Raw genomic sequence first — 17,670 nt, forward strand, 5'->3', positions numbered from 1 at the left:
ATATTCTGATAGAAAAATAATTTATTATTAAAAATATATCACCTATTTTTAAAAGATACAAATACTTTGTATTTATAAAAACACAAAATATTGATTTTGAACTTATTTCTGTTGTAGAATCTGGGCTCACAAATTGGGCCCATTGAGTTTTACACAATAAAAAAAAAAAGAGATGTCCGGGGTCCTTCTCCCAAATCCGAACGACAGCAGGGAAGGTAGTATCTGTGACAAAATAAATAAAAATGGAAGCAATACCAAAAAAAATAAAAAATAAAAAAAATAAAAATAAAAACGGAAGCTAGTAGATGGTAGATTTATTAGTATTTGTGGTAGAATTTAAGAATTGTGGATTAATTAGTATGTTTGATCTGGGAAACGAAGGCAGTTTATGACCAAGTTAGCAATGAGACCTTGAAACCCAAAGATCCAGCAGCAGCAGGAACCCTAGAAACAAGAATCACAATGACAATGTGGAATTAGTAGGTAAGAGATTCATAAATTTGGGAAGTAAGAAAGTAAGAAGCGAAGCAATGGCGAAGCATACCCAGGCATGGATGGGAATGCCGAAGAAGAGATGGCCGCTGATGTTAGTGGCATTCTTGTCTCTCTCCACGGCCATGGTTCTCTTCATCAGACCCAACAGCTCCGTTCCCTGCACCCCCACTACCGCCGCCGACAACAACCACTTCGTAGACCAAGACAATCAGATTCGCTCCTCTCTCCAACTCGGAAACGCTCCCTCTCCCCTTGATTTCATGAAGTCCAAGCTCGTTCTCATGGTTTCCCACGAGCTCTCTCTTTCAGGTACGTTCTTCGTCTCTTTCATTTTTCCCCTTTCGCCAATTGAATTCAGGGAGGAAAAGAATGTTATTTTTTGTGTGTGTGTTGTTGTTCAGGTGGTCCTTTGTTACTGATGGAGTTGGCTTTTCTGCTGAGGGGAGTTGGTGCTGATGTTGTTTGGATCACAAATCAGAAGCCTCCAGAACCTGACCAAGTCATTTACAGTTTGGAGAGCAAGATGTTGGACAGAGGAGTTCAGGTCTGCTTTGTTAACTACTCTCTGAATCTAAACTCGCTTTTGATTTCAAAATGAGTGACTTTGGATTTGTATTCATGAGCTTCACTGTGTTGTTGATAGGTTCTGCCTGCAAAAGGTGAAAAGGCTGTGGATACAGCTATTAAGGCTGATCTAGTCATTCTTAACACTGCTGTAGCCGGCAAGTGGCTTGATGCCGTTCTCAAGGAGAAAGTTTCCCTTGTTCTTCCAAAGGTTTTATGGTGGATTCATGAAATGCGAGGGCATTATTTCAAAGTGGAATATGTTAAGCACCTCCCTTTTGTTGCAGGTGCCATGATTGATTCTCATACTACTGCTGACTACTGGAAGAATAGGACCAGGGAACGTTTAGGGTAAACTTCCTGCTTCGTTTTTTTTTTTTAATTTTTTGCTGCTGCCTCTTTTCTGTGATAACTGAGTTGTGTTTCTTGCTGTGTGCCATGGTCTGACTTTGTTGTAGCATTAAAATGCCTGAAACTTACGTCGTACATCTTGGAAATAGCAAGGAGCTTATGGATGTTGCAGAAGATAGTGTAGCAAAGAGGGTTCTTCGCGAGCATGTTCGAGAATCTCTTGGAGTGAGAAATGATGATCTACTTTTTGCCATCATAAATAGTATGATTTCCTGCTGGCTTGTAGTTACCTATGCTCAATCTTATATTTGATTGGTATAGTTTTATTCAATCTAAACATGATCTGCTAGGAAGAATGCAAGATTGTTTTCTGATTAAAACCTTTCCTCGTCTAGTCAATCCTTCCCTTTTGTGTTGTTTGTATGCTTTCCATTCATTCTGACCTTTGTATTAGTGTATGTATTGATCTCCATGGTGGTATAACTGCAGGTGTTTCACGTGGTAAAGGACAGGATCTATTTCTCCGATCCTTTTATGAAAGTTTGCAACTCATACAGGAGAAGAAACTGCAGGTGCCAACTTTGCATGCTGTAGTTGTGGGTAGTGATATGAACGCTCAGACAAAGTTTGAAACTGAGCTGCGCAAATTTGTTGCGGAGAAAAGGATTCAGGACCGTGTTCACTTTGTTAACAAAACCCTGGCAGTGGCTCCTTACTTGGCTTCGATTGATGTTCTTGTTCAAAATTCTCAGGTATCTTCTGATAAATTACTCTTGTACAATACATTGTTTTGAAGAATAAAAGTTGCTAAATGACTTCGGAGACATGAAGTTAATAGTAGTTCAAGGGGGCCTTAGCCCCCCAAAATCATTCAGTTCAGTCAGGAACCTAAAGATAGAAAGCAATGCTTATGTTTAAAATCTGGTTATAAGTTTTTTTTTTAGGGTTTTACTTATCAATGTGCTTCTCTACGTATCAGGCACGAGGAGAATGTTTTGGAAGGATAACCATTGAAGCAATGGCATTTCGCCTGCCTGTACTGGTATCTCCTTATTAATATGGCCTTTCCTATCTGTATGTGTTTAATGAGGCCAGAGAATTATAATTTGGATTTTGGAAGTCTGTTTTATCCAGACAAATTTTTGTTCATAGAAAACTGAAATATGCAGCCAATGCTTTTCCAATGAGAACTAGGTACAGGTACTCTTTAAGTTGTCGGCAGTCAGATCATTTGTTAGTTGCAACTGTATTTGATCTCCTGACTATATTCAAGCCCTGGTTATTGTAACTAGTATAAGACATTCTATTTTTGCAATTTGTTCTCAATAAATGATATTGAATATTAACTAGGATAAGGACAATCCAAAATACCTTTTATTTGAAATATATTGTCACACATATATGGTGTTATTTGTTTCTTGCTGCAAAAACAATGACATATTATGGCATGTCTAATTATGTTTCTTCTCATTTAAATATTTGCAGGGAACTGCAGCGGGAGGGACAATGGAGATTGTGGTGAATGGGACAACCGGTTTCCTACACCCTGTTGGAAAAGAAGGCGTGACCCCTCTTGCAAATAACATTGTGAAAATGGCAACTCATGTTGAGAAGAGGTTGACTATGGGGAAGAAAGGGTATGAGAGAGTGAAGGAGAGGTTTCTGGAGCACCATATGGCACAGAGAATTGCACTGGTTCTTAAGGATGTTTTGCAGAAGGCGGCCATGCAGAATTAAATTAACTAGCTTAGGCACTTTGCTGTTAAATTGTAAATTGATTCCACAGGAAGAAGAGAATGAAGTGTATACCTTCCCCTGTACTTTGTACCATATGTCTTGGGAAATTGTTTGATTCATTTCTTGTGTATAGCTCTGTCATATCATTCATTTCCTCACTTTTCACTCTTCTTGCCTTGCTGCTTGGTGATCAGTGAATTTTAGAAAAGTAAGTGATGTGTTAAAAACTCATGCTAAGTGATTTAGTGATGTGTTAAAATGAGGTATTTCTTGCCCTTCTTTCTACTGTTTTAAACCAAACGAAGTTCACACTATCATCTATCATGTTCACGTGCTAATCTTTTACTGTTGAAGTTGTAAAATGATGCACATAATTCTAGACTCTAGACTAGGCTTGGAAAAGTGAGGTTCAATTTGCCAAAAGGAAAAAATCATGTTTGAGTATTTACTATTTAAAGTGTGATTTACCTGACTGTAAACATAATTAATTTTTTTTCATTTTTTCCAGAAAATTTTCCGTTGTTCGGGTGACATTGTTTTAGCTCACTCTTGGCTCATCCAAACATGTCTGCCTGGTATCGGTAAACTGGTGACAGATTATTAAAGTAGCAAAACCCTAAATTGATATTAAACACTAATTAAGTAAAGACTGTTATCGTTTAACTAACAAAAAATATAGCATTATCTATTTAATAAAGAGCGTTTAAAAACGGATAAATTATTTATCAAACTAATGAATTTTAAACTTCTGCTGATAAAAAGATTTGTAACATCAAAATCCAAAAAACAAAAGAAAAATTGGCAACTTAATGCAGCTTATTTAAATTTTTGCTAATAATTGTTGTAAAAAGTTGTCACTTTTAAATCTTAATTAATATTTCACTTAATCAGCAAAATCTTTATTTTCCAAAAATACAAATAAATAAATAAAATATTTACGTATTTTTCTTCAAATTTTAACTCGTGTAAATGGAAATCCAGTTGTTCAAAGTTCTCAAAGGTAAAATATGCAAGGGTAGTTCCGTGATTACGGGGTTGTTTGGAGAATTTCTAAAAAAAAATTTTCTTTTCGAGTTATTGGTTTTTAGAAAATCTTATAAAAAAATAAAAATAATTTTATATTTAGATATTTTATGCAAAATTTTTTTATTTATCAATTATTTTTTAGTATAATAATATAAAAATATTTTTTTATTTATTTATTATATAAATTTTTTTTTAAAAAAAATCTTTAAAAAAAAAGAATATAAATTATAATTTTAAATTTTTTTTTTAATTTTTTTAATATTTTTATTTTTATTATTAAAAATTTACCAAATACAATATAAAATAAAAAAAAAATTTTCAAGTACTATGTTAAATTTGCGGCAGATGGCTTTGCTTGTGTAGTTGAGCTGAAGCTTAGTGATTCTCTTCCGTGAAGCGGTGAAGCCTTTCAAACTTTGGGTAGCTGCAAAAATAAACAACTTTGCCCCTTTCTCTCTTTGTTGAGCACCACAACACACACAACAAAACCATGGCCGATGCCGAAGATGCCGTGCGACGCCGTAACGCCGTCGCTGACTACCGGAAGAAACTCCTTCAGCACAAGGAATTGGAATCCAGAGTCCGATCCGGTTCGCCTCTTATTTCTTATTCTGTTTTCTGTCACTTTTAATAACTATCATATGCATTCCTTACTAGCTTCGGTTCTGTCTCGTTATGCAAAATGGCACTGCTAGGGTTCGTGTTGTCAGCCTTTTTTAACTGTTTCTTTCGCATCACATCGCGCAAACCTGTTACCATGCCTGAGTATTTGTTTTCATTAGGGTTCTTTATTATTTTAAATTTTGGGGGAAAACTGGCCCGTGCTAAATTTGGTTTTGGTTACTTTAGGTCAATTTCTGGAAATTAGGGAAATTATATCGATTGGATCTACTTTGAAATCGCACTAAGATTCTGCTGATGAAATCTATTCTATTCCCTAGTTGTGTAGAAGAAAAAAAAAACTCGTGATAGAGTTCTTAGTCAAAAGAAACAAGTGGCATAACTCCTAAAACAGAGTTATGGTATTTTTTTTTTATAGCAATTTCCTTTTTAACCCGATACAGGAATGTTGAATTTGGATTATAAACTCAAATTTCAGTGAGGGAGAATTTACGAGCCTCAAAGAAAGAATTCAACAAAACAGAAGATGATTTGAAGTCTCTTCAAAGTGTTGGGCAGATCATTGGCGAAGTTCTCAGGCCTCTTGATAATGAACGCTGTAATGATTCTATCCTTTTTAATTTATTATTTGATTCTTCTTATCATCTATACATCTGTATTTAAAGTGTGTATTATGGTTGCATAATCCTTTCTAGCTAACTAGTATATTATATTGTTACTTGATTGATAGAACTTTTAAGAATAAATCAATGGTTATAGAATTTATTTGTTTTTGTAATGTTAGTGATTGTTAAAGCAAGCAGCGGTCCAAGGTATGTGGTTGGCTGCCGCAGTAAAGTGGACAAGGAAAAATTGACTTCTGGTACAAGAGTGGTTCTTGATATGACAACACTCACCATAATGCGTGCTCTTCCACGTGAAGTAAGTTCTCACTGTTTTTCTGTTATTCTTTTTTCCTTTTTTTTTTTTAAATTGTGATTGGATTCATGCATTGATGTCTTGTTGACATATGTAGGTTGGTTGGTTTCTGAAAATCAACTATTTCTTATGTCTGATGTCCCCTACTTTCTATTGTTTGTGTTTCCAGGTTGATCCTGTAGTTTACAATATGCTGCATGAAGATCCTGGGAATGTCAGTTACTCTGCCGTTGGTGGTTTATCTGATCAGATAAGAGAATTGAGGGAATCAATTGAGTTGCCTCTGATGAATCCCGAGCTCTTTCTTCGAGTTGGAATTAAACCTCCTAAGGTACCTTTCACTAAACTTTCTACTCCCTGACCTCTATTGAAGAAATTGTGTATTTTATTTTAGTAGCATTGGCATCCAATTCTTATTGTCTTTAATGGAAGTGTATTTTAAAAGCCATGCTTCTAGATTTTGCTTTTGATTACAATTACCCCACTGTCATCTTTCAGGGTGTTCTCCTCTACGGACCTCCTGGTACTGGTAAAACATTGTTGGCTAGGGCGATTGCCAGCAATATAGATGCTAACTTCTTAAAGGTCATATTCTATTTCTTTTTCTCAATTCTGTGTGTTTTAAGGGTTTCCTCAACACGAATGTATTTTACCTTCCTCCCTCATTCTGATGTAGGTTGTTTCAAGTGCCATAATTGATAAGTACATTGGAGAAAGTGCTAGGTTGATTAGGGAAATGTTTGGGTATGCACGTGATCATCAGGTAGGATTTTTGCATTTGGTTTGCCTATAGCTTATATATATATAATTAAGGAGCAATTCTAAATCTCCATAATGTTTGTTTAAGCCCTGCATAATTTTTATGGATGAGATCGATGCCATTGGTGGTCGTCGTTTTAGTGAGGGAACAAGTGCAGATCGTGAGATTCAAAGAACATTGATGGAGCTGCTTAATCAACTTGATGGGTTTGATCAACTTGGGAAGGTATACTTCACTTGATAATCCCATCATACTAAATTTTACAAGCAGCCATGATTAACTTATAGAAACATGGGTTATGTAATGAATTCCATTAAAAGGAACTTCATTCTACCTTCTCTTTTAGTGTTGAGGTAGGTGGTGAATGTGGTAAGCCAGTGAGGCAAACATATCTACTTTTACACTTTTAGATGATGAATGCATGGTAATGGATTTTTTCTGCAAATGATTATGTGGGAGAACTCTATTGATGGTTTGATAATTATAACATTTTTGTCTGCATTTGTGTTGTAGGTTAAAATGATAATGGCAACAAATCGACCTGATGTACTTGACCCTGCTCTCCTGCGTCCTGGGAGATTGGATAGAAAAATAGAAATTCCTTTGCCCAATGAACAATCAAGGATGGAAATTCTCAAGATTCATGCTGCTGGAATTGCTAAGCATGGTGAAATAGACTATGAAGCTGTTGTGAAGCTTGCCGAGGTGAGTCCAGGTGACTTGGGTTAGTTTTACTCATAATTTCTGCATGTTTGACATTTCTCTATTGCAAACTGTGCAGGGATTTAATGGAGCTGATCTTCGGAATGTCTGCACAGAAGCTGGAATGTCCGCAATTCGTGCAGAGCGTGATTATGTGATCCACGAAGATTTTATGAAGGTGAGTACTTTGTATAAGAAGCTATTTTCTCCGGGTATACCATGCCTTCTCACTTACATGGATTATAATTTTGATTGTTTGGTCCCAGGCTGTTAGGAAACTGAATGACGCAAAGAAACTTGAATCGAGTGCACACTACAATGCGGATTTCGGTAAAGAATAGAATTTATTGGAAACTTCCTTCAAAGCCATGGATATCTAGGCAGTGCATGTTTTGAGTAAGAAATACCTCATGCAAGTTAGTCAACTCGAAGAGCTAAAAGCATGATGGTTCGTTTGGGCTATGACTTGTATTATCTGAATTCTGAAAGTGGAACTTGTCAACCCGACACAGGGATGTCAATTGATTTGTTTGCCTGACGCATTTATTTATTTTTTTCCTTTCTTGCTATGAATGTAGAAGTACGGCACACATATTTAAACTAGTATCTGGCCGTTTGCCATGTTAATCGCCTTCTATTTCCATATTGATTGAGCATTTTAAATCATGAATTATCACTTGGTTATCAATTTATTTCTGCTAAGCATACCGACTAGCGACTAATTCTGTTAATCATACATATGCTTGTAAGCTGGATGCTTTTTCTTCGTCAAAAACCAGTTATTCTGTCAAAGGTAATCCAACGCTTTTTTATTTTAGATATGATTTCATCTAGAATACCATTTGAACAGACAGAAATTTAATCGGACAAGGGGAACAAAAAAGAAACAAAACAAAACTTGTCTTCAATCCCTCGTGTTGGTGCGTAGGCTTAAGGGCAAAGGACGTTATATTCCATACAATTAAATATGAACAACGTCAAGCTGGTTGGAATTTTTTGTGACGAGAAATAAATACAAAATTATTGGCAAGGCTAAACTAAAGTACAAAATATTGAATTCTAACTTGCTAGTATAATCAAGAGAGCTGGTGTGCCTCTAACAACTACATGCCCGTGGGAACTCAATCTTTACGATGCCGTGCCCAGAAACCCTTCTTCCTCGCAGAATCATTCTCCGACAGGGATCGGCTCCACTTGGATCCGAGTGAAAAATGCCGCCTTAAGAATGGTTTTCCAACTGAGTTACTCCTTGTACTGGAGCTGGCTTCCATCTTTGAAGATTTCCCACCCCATTCAACCCCTTTTTGGCGATCAAATACATCTAACCCACCATCAAGATAGCTGTCAACAACCCGGTTTCGGGATATCTTGTGGTTCTTGGCCTTCATCTCTGATTTTCGTGATAACTTCGACAAGTGCTTCTCTCCGACCATACAAATTGGACAGGCTGGATCATAACTATCTGTCTCCGGTGTCATAGTTTCCAAGCAGTCTGCATGATATACATGACCACAGACAAGAACGGCAACAACCGAGACATCACTGCTGGTAAAAAATTTCTGGTTACCCCATGCAGATCTCTCGGTCAAGAGCCTCGAGCATGCCCCACAAGATTGTAAATCCATTGAGGGTGAATACGAGAACCTACTACTAGCTCCACTTATCTTAAGACGTCCTGAACCAAAATACTCGCTATCAAAAGACCACCGTTCCTTTTGAGACGAAGCGACCAGCTCAGAAAAGGTTCGCATAGACCAGCCATCAGATGACCCACATTGGGATCCAGTTGCCATGTCATTACTGCAAGTGGAGAGTACAAATGACGGTCTTCCCTCAGAAATAGAGTTGTCCGGTGACTTCAGACCCAGAATTCGGCTGTCAGATATTTGTCTCAAAAGGGGGTGTCCTGGAGATCTATGAGCCCATCTCGATGGCATTGAATTAGGTAGATTGTGATCATTATGATTAGGCAATGGATCGGTTGTAGGTGTTGAGAAAACTGAAGGTATTGAATACGAAACATTTGGCATTGAAGATTCTGCAATTTCCGGTGATTCTGCCAAATTTTTCACCTACAGAGAAATATAATATCAACAGTGAGGCCAAAGTTACAGCAATATGCTTATCATTTAGATTATTGGCAATTCTATGTAGCAAATCTAGTAGTTCAAAACTAACCACTGTAGAGCAATTGCTTGACAAGGAAAGATCTGCAGCAAGAACATAGATGAAGAAAGAAAAATTAACGGCCATACCCCAAAAGAAAAAAAGGAATCAGGGAACCAGTGTACAAAAGTATAATAGCAATATAAATATCAGGAAACAAGAATACAGAATGCTGGGAAGCAACTTATGCCAGATCGGAAGACAAGAAAATGCAACAGGTGACAAAAGGACATTGATCTGGAAGATAAAGATGCTTTGCATAAACAATTAACAAAAACGTCCAACATATCACAAGTACGATTGGAAGGCAGGTCCTTAATGCTTTTATCCCAAGCACTTTAAAAGAAAAATAAGGAGCCTATAGATGATCAAGCTACTCCAGACAGATGCAAAGATCCTCATTTCACACCAATGTTACTTCAACTGTAACCAATCTAAAAGATCAGAACAATCTTTGAACACTACTATGTATATTCATGAATAGTAGTGAAAGGTGTAATATGAAAAACGCACAAAGCTGGATAAGCAAGAAAGCTTAACCAAACTTTTTCCCTCACAAGGTAAGCACCTTCAGTTGAACAGACAGATAACTGTCAAAAGAATTCATCCAGCAATAAAATCTTCTTTCAAATAATGAGATGCTCAAAAACCACCAGTGCCATATTCTCATGCATCATTAGATTCTATAAAAGAATAATAGATTCGACATTTACTTGAAGATGGGGTCATCTGATTTGCGACCAGTCGCTCATGCACAGGGGACTTCTGAGAAATAGGTGTTACAGAATTCTCCAGGGTGCTTCCCCCATCAGATAAATTGCCTCTTTCAGAACTTAGTGACCCTTTGAGCTCCATGCTGATATTTCTGCTGACTCTGCGTGACGTGTGAAAGGAAGGATCCTCAATTTCACCAGCAACATGGCCCCAACTATCCCATCGAAAGCTCCACGAAGGCGAACATACAACATTTCTATGTAAACTTTCACCTGCACCTCTGTTGGAAAGTGTATGATCCTTTGCAGCAACACAACAAGCTGATCCCATGATAACTGCTAAGCGCTGGCATACATAAATATCAATCAAACTTGAATGAAGACTAATAAAGAGATACTGTATTGGTAAATTAAAGAAATATAAATAAGAAAACACGTGTAATATTTTACCAGGAAAATTACAGAGAAAATCAGAAGCCAGCTCAATTTTCCAACAAGAAATTGTAATCCTACTTACTCTCCTGAAAATTGAACAAAAAATAAAATAAATTAAATTGAGATTTATGGTAACGTGTTGAAAATGATAAAAAAAGCCAAAGCTCTAGATAAAGAAACCCACTCAAATCTTATGAATTCTGATGGAAACAAATTTATTCGGTGAGCAATGAACATGACATCGTATCGTAAAGTTAAACGGTTCAATAGCATTTTCCATATTATGTGACATACCAATCAAAATGTTAACATTAAGAAGCTCCTAAGTTCCAAACCAAAACTTGCATCCCAATCTAACCCTCCTAAAATCTCTAGCACAGCAGTGTGTGGTAAAATACCCAAGTTAACATGAGAAAAGAAAGCAATAATGGAAGCCATGGAACAACTTCCTAGACATACAGACACCAAAAATTTATAGTTGCAACCAATCATCGAAGAAGACATTAAAAGTGAAATTAGTAATGAGAAGCAGCAAATCCTAACTGGATAACTGTGAAAGGAAAATATTGGATATTCACACTCACAGAGTTAAAAGCAGAGGTGAACTACACTGCAGAGCCAAACACTAACACTTAATACAGAGAAAAACACGAAACTCCCAAACATAAAACCTTAATTCATCAATAAAACCACCAAAAATAACTTCTTTTCATTTACATATTTTTTTTATAAAAATAAATAAATAAATAAAGCAAAGGGTTGCAATTTCGTCTACCATGACCCGAATCCCGTGGCCACGTAAAAGAAACAAAGGGGAATTCATCCAGCAATGCTCAAAATGGGGCAATATTTTTGGCATAGAACGAATAACAAAAGAGCTAGGGTTTTGAAGCATTCTAAAGACCAGGTCGTAGCATGAATGAATAATAGAGTTAGAAAAAAAATTGCTAAAAATAGAGAAATAGAATAGAAAGAATAAGAACGAAATGGTACCTCTTCAAATGAAAATTCTTAGAAAAAAAAATGTGAGCTTCGGAGAAGAGAGAAGAAAAAAAAAAACGGGTTTTGGTGTGTGAAGTGTTGATATTTGGGGCTTCCTCTTCGTGTTGTTCTGAGTGGTGTACGGAAGAAGTATGTGACGGCGTTTGCCACCGTTATAACGGAGTTTAAGTAAGAGGGTGACCCTGTGACACTGCTGTTTTGTCTTTGTGTGTGTTGGATTGAAATTGGAATTGGAATACTTAGCACTGAATGCCATGGTTTTCACTCTTTATTTTGTCCCTTTCCTTTCTTTTCCCTTTCTTCCTATTCTTCAATGTGCATTGCTGTCTTTGTCTCTTTTTAAATACAGGTTGTAAAATTAAATAAATAAAAATTATGGTTGAATAATGTTACTCCCATGGCTTTGATAAAGTGGGAAAGCATGAATTGACTCACTATACTTTTAAAAGACAATAACTTCTAAAGTCATCAATATTGACAACATACGATTCAAGATCATTATTCATTAGTTTGATTCTTATAAAATACTATTCTGATCTTGTCGAGCTGCTAAGTTTTGACAACATTTAAAGGGAATTAGTTCAATAAAAAGGAGAAATCATACTCTTTTAGAAAAAACCAGGCATTAATAATTAATAATTAAAACAGAAAGGAAGTAAAGGTTTTTAGATTTGTTTTTCTTACTAGGAGACCGCATTTCTTTAATTATAACCCTAATACTAGAAATGAAAAAACAGTTGGCTGCTCAGTGGTCTAAGCTAAGAGGGGTACATGTTATGTTAATTATTGATATTCTTTTTTTCACACGCTATTTTTCAGTCTAATAGTCTTTTACTTATTTAAAAGTGTACTATTGATCAATAAATTAGGAGAAAGTATAGGGAGCTAATAGAGTATTTGTACAATATGTATAATAGGAGATTAGGGATATTCAATTCAGGTTTATTATCCTTGGTACTTGAATAGTTATTTTGGATAATATGTGTGTATTGTGTTTGAGAAATTAATAGTATTTTATCCTAGATGTTCATTTTTTAACTCATATTAAACCAAATAAATAACCCATTATACATATTGTACAAATACTCTATTAATTTTTTAGCGACATAAATTATTATATATATAAGATAATTATTCGATCCATCTAAGTTAGTTCTAATAATTTGATATTTTATGCATGCGTATTAAGTTTTGGACAAGCAAACAAATAGCTGGGTCAGCTGAACAAAAAGATAAAATTCTACACATATATGGACTAGACAGTTTTTTTATGCATTATTAAACAGTCTATACGCAACACATTCTTAAAGTTATTTATCATTATTACTACATAAAAATACAGAGGTATAAAGGTATAGTAATATTCGGCATCAATTTCTATAGAAATTTGTAGGTGTTTCGTCTGGATTTTGATTTTTCCACTTCGATAAAAATGTCGATTAATATCTCAATTTGAAGAATAGACACGATTTTTTTTATGAGTTGCTCTTAAAATTTATAGATCATACCTAATAAAAATGTAAAAAATAATAATTATAAAAAGTTTGTTTCGATCGAGTCTAATTGATCTGATGGCCAGACCCGACTGGTTGACTCGATGGGTATGTAATATCCGAATCGAGAAGAAACTCGAGACACCTCTTCTCTCCCTGTGAGGTACATGATAGTTGGAGAAAAAAATTTTTTGAAAGGTGGGTTTGTTTCTGTGGGACCTGCCCTAGGTGCAGACTATATAAGGGGAGGGTCCTACTCTTCCCCCAGGTACGTCACCTAACCCTTACCTTTTCTGCCACCTTGTACGGATTCTGACTTGAGCGTCGGAGTCCCTTTTGCACGTGGCTCCCCCTCTCATCACACCACTAGCGCGGAGATCGAGAAGCTCCTTTCCTCTCCCTCCAACGCTTGCCCGAGAGGTCCAGTCATGCCCGAGCAACCCGCATCTAGGTCCCCTGATTGTACACCCCGCATCTCTGACCCGTTCAGGAACCAACCGACTAACCGAACATTGGCGCCGTCTGTGGGGGACCTGACCTGAATGGATTTCTCGTTGGGTGATAAGCGGATAATTTATACGCTTTTTGGCAGTATTTTTACATAGTTTTCAGTATGATTTGATTAGTTTTTAGTATATTTTTATTAGTTTTTAAATAAAAATCACATTTCTGGACTTTACTATGAGTTTGTATGTTTTTCTGTGATTTCAGGTAATTTCTGGCTGAAATTGAGGGACTTGAGCAAAAAGCAGATTCAGAGGCTGAAGAAGGACTGCAGATGCTGTTGGATTCTAACCTCCCTGCACTCAAAGTGGATTTTCTGGAGCTACAGGAGTCCAAATGGTGCGCTCTCAATTGCGTTGGAAAGTAGACATCCAGGGCTTTCCATCAATATATAATAGTCCATACTTTTTTCGAGTTTAGATGACACAAACTAGCGTTCAACGCCAGCTTTCTGCCCTATTCTGGAGTTAAACGCCAGAAACAGGTTGCAAAGCAGAGTTAAACGCCAAAAATAGGTTACAAACTGGTGTTTAACTCCAAGGAAGACCTCTACACGTGTAAAGCTCAGTGCTCAGCCCAAGCACACACCAAGTGGACCCCAGAAGTGGATTTCTGCATCATTTACTTATCTCTGTAAACCTTAGTAACTAGTTTAGTATAAATAGGACTTTTTACTATTGTATTTACATCTTTTGATCATGTTTTGATGATTGAACCCTCTTTGGGGGGGCTGGCCATTCGGCCATGCCTGGACCTTGTTCTTATGTATTTTTAACGGTAGAGTTTCATGACGCATGGTTGCCTCGCCTGACAACCGAGCCTTCCATTCTATGAGATCAGAGTCTTCGTGGTATAGGCTATAATTATTAGCGGCCATTCTTGAGATCCGGAAAGTCTAAACCTTGTCTGTGGTATTCCGAGTAGGATCTGGGAAGGGATGGCTGTGACGAGCTTCAAACTCGCGAGTGCTGGGCGTAGTGACAGACGCAAAAGGATTACTGAATCATATTCCAGTATGATCGAGGACCGACAGATGATTAGCCGTGCGGTGACAGCGCATTTTGGACCATTTTCACTGAGAGGACGGGATGTAACTATTGACAACGGTGATGCCCAACATAAGCTTGCCATGGAAAGGAGTATGAATGATTGGATGAAGACAGCAGGAAAGCAGAGGTTCAGAGAAACAAAAGCATCTCTATACGCTTATCTGAAATTCTCACCAATGAATTACATAAGTATCTCTATCCTATTTTATATTTTAAATTATATTTTATTTATCAATTCACCATAACCATTTGAATCCGCCTGACTGAGATTTACAAGGTGATCATAGCTTGCTTCAAGCTGACAATCTCTGTGGGATCGACCCTTACTCACGTAAGGTTTATTACTTGGACGACCCAGTGCACTTGCTGGTTAGTTGTGCAAAGTTGTGACAAAGAACTAAGATTATGAACGTGCGTATTAAGTTTTCAGCGCCGTTACCAAGGAATAAACGATCACGATTTCCCACACCAAGTTTTTGGCGCCGTTTCCGGGGATTGTTCGAGTTTGGACAACTAACGGTTCATCTTGTTGCTCAGATTAGGTAATTTTATTTTAATTTTAAGTTTTTGTTTTTATTCTTTTTACTTTCGAAAAATTTTCAAAAAAAAAATTTCTTAAAAAATAAATTATTCTATATTCTTTATAATTTTTAAGAAGGAATTCTAGAATCTCATGAGATAGGTTGAATCCTGGCTGGCTGTAAAGCCATGTCTAAATTCTTTTGGACTGAGGCTTCTTCTTCACATGCTTGAACTATGTATGCTAAAGCTTGGCTGGCCATTGGCCATGTCTAGTGTTTTGGACCGGAGCTTTCACTGAAAGCTTGGCTGGCTAGTGAGCCATATCTAATTCCTGGACCGGAGCTTTAGACTAACATTGAATGATTCCTGGAATTCTCATTAAAAATTTTGAAATCCTTATTTTTCTTTTCCAAATCAATTTTCGAAAAATACCAAAAAAATTTTTTTAATAAAATAAAAAAAAAAACCAAAAATAATTTTGTGTTTCTTGTTTGAGTATAGTGTCAATTCTTAAGTTTGGTGTCAATTGCATGCTTTTCTAATTTTCTTTAATTTTCGAAAATTCATCATATGTTCTTCATGATCTTCAAGGTGTTCTTGATGAATTTCTATGTTTGATCTTTAATTTTTCTTGTTTTGTATCTTTTCTTGTTTTTCATATGCATTCTTGCATTCATAGTGTCTAAAAATTAAAAATTTCTAAGATTGGTGTCTTGCATGTTTTTCTTTTCTTAAAAATTTTCAAAAATAAGTCTTGATGTTCATCTTGATCTTCAAAGTGTTCTTGGTGTTCATCTTGACATCCATAGCGTTCTTGCATGCTTCATTTGTTTTGATCCAAAATTTTCATGCATTGAGTCTTTTTGATGTTTTTCTCTCTCATCATTAAAATTCAAAAAAAAATATATATCTTTCCCTTTTTCTCTCATAAATTTTCGAAAATTTGAGTTGACTTTTTCAAAAATTTTTAAAATCTAGTTGTTTTCTTATGAGTCAAATCAAATTTTCAATTTAAAAATTCTATCTTTTTCAAATCTTGTTCAAAAATAAAATCTTTTTCATTTTTCCTTCATATTTTCGAAAACTTTATGAGTGATTTTCAAAATCTTTTTCTTATTTCTATTTCATATTTTTCAAAATTAATGCTAACAATTACTGTGATTGATTCAAAAATTTTTAAGTTTGTTACTTGCCTATTAAGAAAGGTTCAATCTTTAAATTTTAAAATCATATCTTTTTGTTTCTTGTTAGTCAAGTAATCAACTTTAACTTTCAAAAATCAAATCTTTTTAAATTTCTTTTTCAAAATCAATTTCAAAATCTTTTATAACTTCTTTTCTAACTTCTTATCTTTTCAAAAATTGATTTTAAAATCTTTTTCAACTAACTAATTGACTTTTTGTTTGTTTTAAAATTCTTATCATTTTCAAAACCACCTAACTAATTATCTCTCTCTAATTTTTGAAAATCACCTTCCTCTTTTTTCAAAATTCCTTTTTAATTAACTAATTGTTTTAAATTTTAATTTAATTTAATTTCATTTTTCATTTCTTTTTATATTTTCGAATTCTAATTAATTAATTTTAATAATTTGAAATTCGAATTCTTCATCTTCTCTCTTCTCCATTCTATTCTTCTCTTCTTCTACTTACATAATGAATCTCTATACTGTGACATAGAAGATTTCATATTTTCTTTTCTGTTCTCTTCTTTTTCATATGAGCAGGAACAAGGATAAGAACATTCTTGTTGAAGCTGATCCTGAACCTGAAAGGACTCTGAAGAGAAAGTTAAGGGAAGCTAAAGCACAACTCTCTGGAGAAAATCTGACAGAAATTTTCGAAAAAGAAGGAGACATGGCCAAAAATAATAACAATGCAAGGAAGATACTTGGTGACTTTACTGCACCAAATTCCAATTTACATGGAAGAAGCATCTCAATCCCTGCCATTGGAGCAAACAATTTTGAGCTAAAGTCTCAATTAGTTTCTCTGATGCAACAGAATTGCAAGTTTCATGGACTTCCATCAGAAGATCCTTTTCAGTTCTTAACTGAATTCTTGCAAATCTGTGATACTGTTAAGACCAATGGGGTTGATCCCGAGGTCTACAGGCTTATACTTTTCCCGTATGCTGTAAGAGACAGAGCTAGAATATGGTTGGACTCTCAACCTAAAGATAGCCTGAACTCTTGGGATAAGCTGGTCACGACTTTCTTAGCCAATTTCTTTCCTCCTCAAAAGCTTAGCAAGCTTAGAGTGGATGTTCAAACCTTCAAATAGAAAGAAGGTGAATCCCTCTATGAAGCTTGGGAGAGATACAAGCAACTGACCAAAAATTGTCCTTCTGACATGCTTTCAGAATAGACCATCCTGTGTATATTCTATGATGGTCTGTCTGAATTATCTAAGATGTCATTGGACCATTTTGCAGGTGGATCCATTCACCTAAAGAAAACGCCTACAGAAGCTCAAGAACTCATTGACATGGCTGCAAATAACCAGTTCATGTACACTTCTGAAAGGAATCCTGTGAGTAATGGGATGCCTCAGAGGAAGGGAGTTCTTGAAATTAATACTCTGAATGCCATATTGGCTCAGAATAAAATATTG

General features: G+C 35.7%; 3 protein-coding genes and 1 non-coding gene across 9 annotated transcripts; 2 read left to right on the top strand and 2 right to left on the bottom strand.

Annotated features, from left to right (window-relative positions):
• Positions 1-190: 190 nt before the first annotated feature.
• LOC112764700 (uncharacterized) lies at positions 191-3,413 on the top strand. Its single transcript, XM_025810434.2, has 7 exons — positions 191-804; positions 897-1,039; positions 1,139-1,410; positions 1,518-1,672; positions 1,900-2,162; positions 2,390-2,452; positions 2,896-3,413. The coding sequence occupies exons 1-7, from the start codon at positions 531-533 to the stop codon at positions 3,145-3,147; spliced, it is 1,422 nt and encodes a 473-aa protein (XP_025666219.1). The 5' UTR covers positions 191-530; the 3' UTR covers positions 3,148-3,413.
• Positions 3,414-4,478: 1,065 nt separating this feature from the next.
• LOC112765530 (26S proteasome regulatory subunit S10B homolog B) lies at positions 4,479-7,840 on the top strand. The gene is made up of 10 exons (XM_025811430.3): positions 4,479-4,763; positions 5,273-5,392; positions 5,579-5,715; positions 5,882-6,043; positions 6,211-6,297; positions 6,389-6,475; positions 6,560-6,697; positions 6,986-7,177; positions 7,254-7,352; positions 7,441-7,840. The coding sequence occupies exons 1-10, from the start codon at positions 4,664-4,666 to the stop codon at positions 7,513-7,515; spliced, it is 1,197 nt and encodes a 398-aa protein (XP_025667215.1). The 5' UTR covers positions 4,479-4,663; the 3' UTR covers positions 7,516-7,840.
• A 264-nt stretch (positions 7,841-8,104) lies between these two features.
• Positions 8,105-11,802, bottom strand: LOC112765528 (uncharacterized). Of its 6 annotated transcripts, none has more exons than XM_025811424.3 (5): positions 11,482-11,802; positions 10,504-10,574; positions 10,054-10,399; positions 9,353-9,384; positions 8,105-9,246 (listed from the first exon to the last, which is right to left on the bottom strand). In XM_025811424.3, the coding sequence occupies exons 3-5, from the start codon at positions 10,382-10,384 to the stop codon at positions 8,296-8,298; spliced, it is 1,314 nt and encodes a 437-aa protein (XP_025667209.1). In that variant the 5' UTR covers positions 10,385-10,399; positions 10,504-10,574; positions 11,482-11,802; the 3' UTR covers positions 8,105-8,295. The 6 variants fall into 6 exon arrangements, with proteins under 6 accessions (XP_025667209.1, XP_025667212.1, XP_025667211.1 ...); XM_025811427.3 differs by having other exon boundaries at positions 10,054-10,424; positions 11,482-11,791; XM_025811426.3 differs by having other exon boundaries at positions 10,054-10,389; positions 11,482-11,731.
• A 5,505-nt stretch (positions 11,803-17,307) lies between these two features.
• On the bottom strand, positions 17,308-17,415 carry LOC112767784 (small nucleolar RNA R71). Its single transcript, XR_003185225.1, has one exon. It is a non-coding gene; the product is annotated as a small nucleolar RNA R71 (small nucleolar RNA).
• Between the last annotated feature and the right edge of the window lie 255 nt (positions 17,416-17,670).

The sequence above is a fragment of the Arachis hypogaea genome, chromosome 17 (assembly GCF_003086295.3).
Source record: "Arachis hypogaea cultivar Tifrunner chromosome 17, arahy.Tifrunner.gnm2.J5K5, whole genome shotgun sequence".
NCBI lineage: Eukaryota > Viridiplantae > Streptophyta > Magnoliopsida > Fabales > Fabaceae > Arachis > Arachis hypogaea.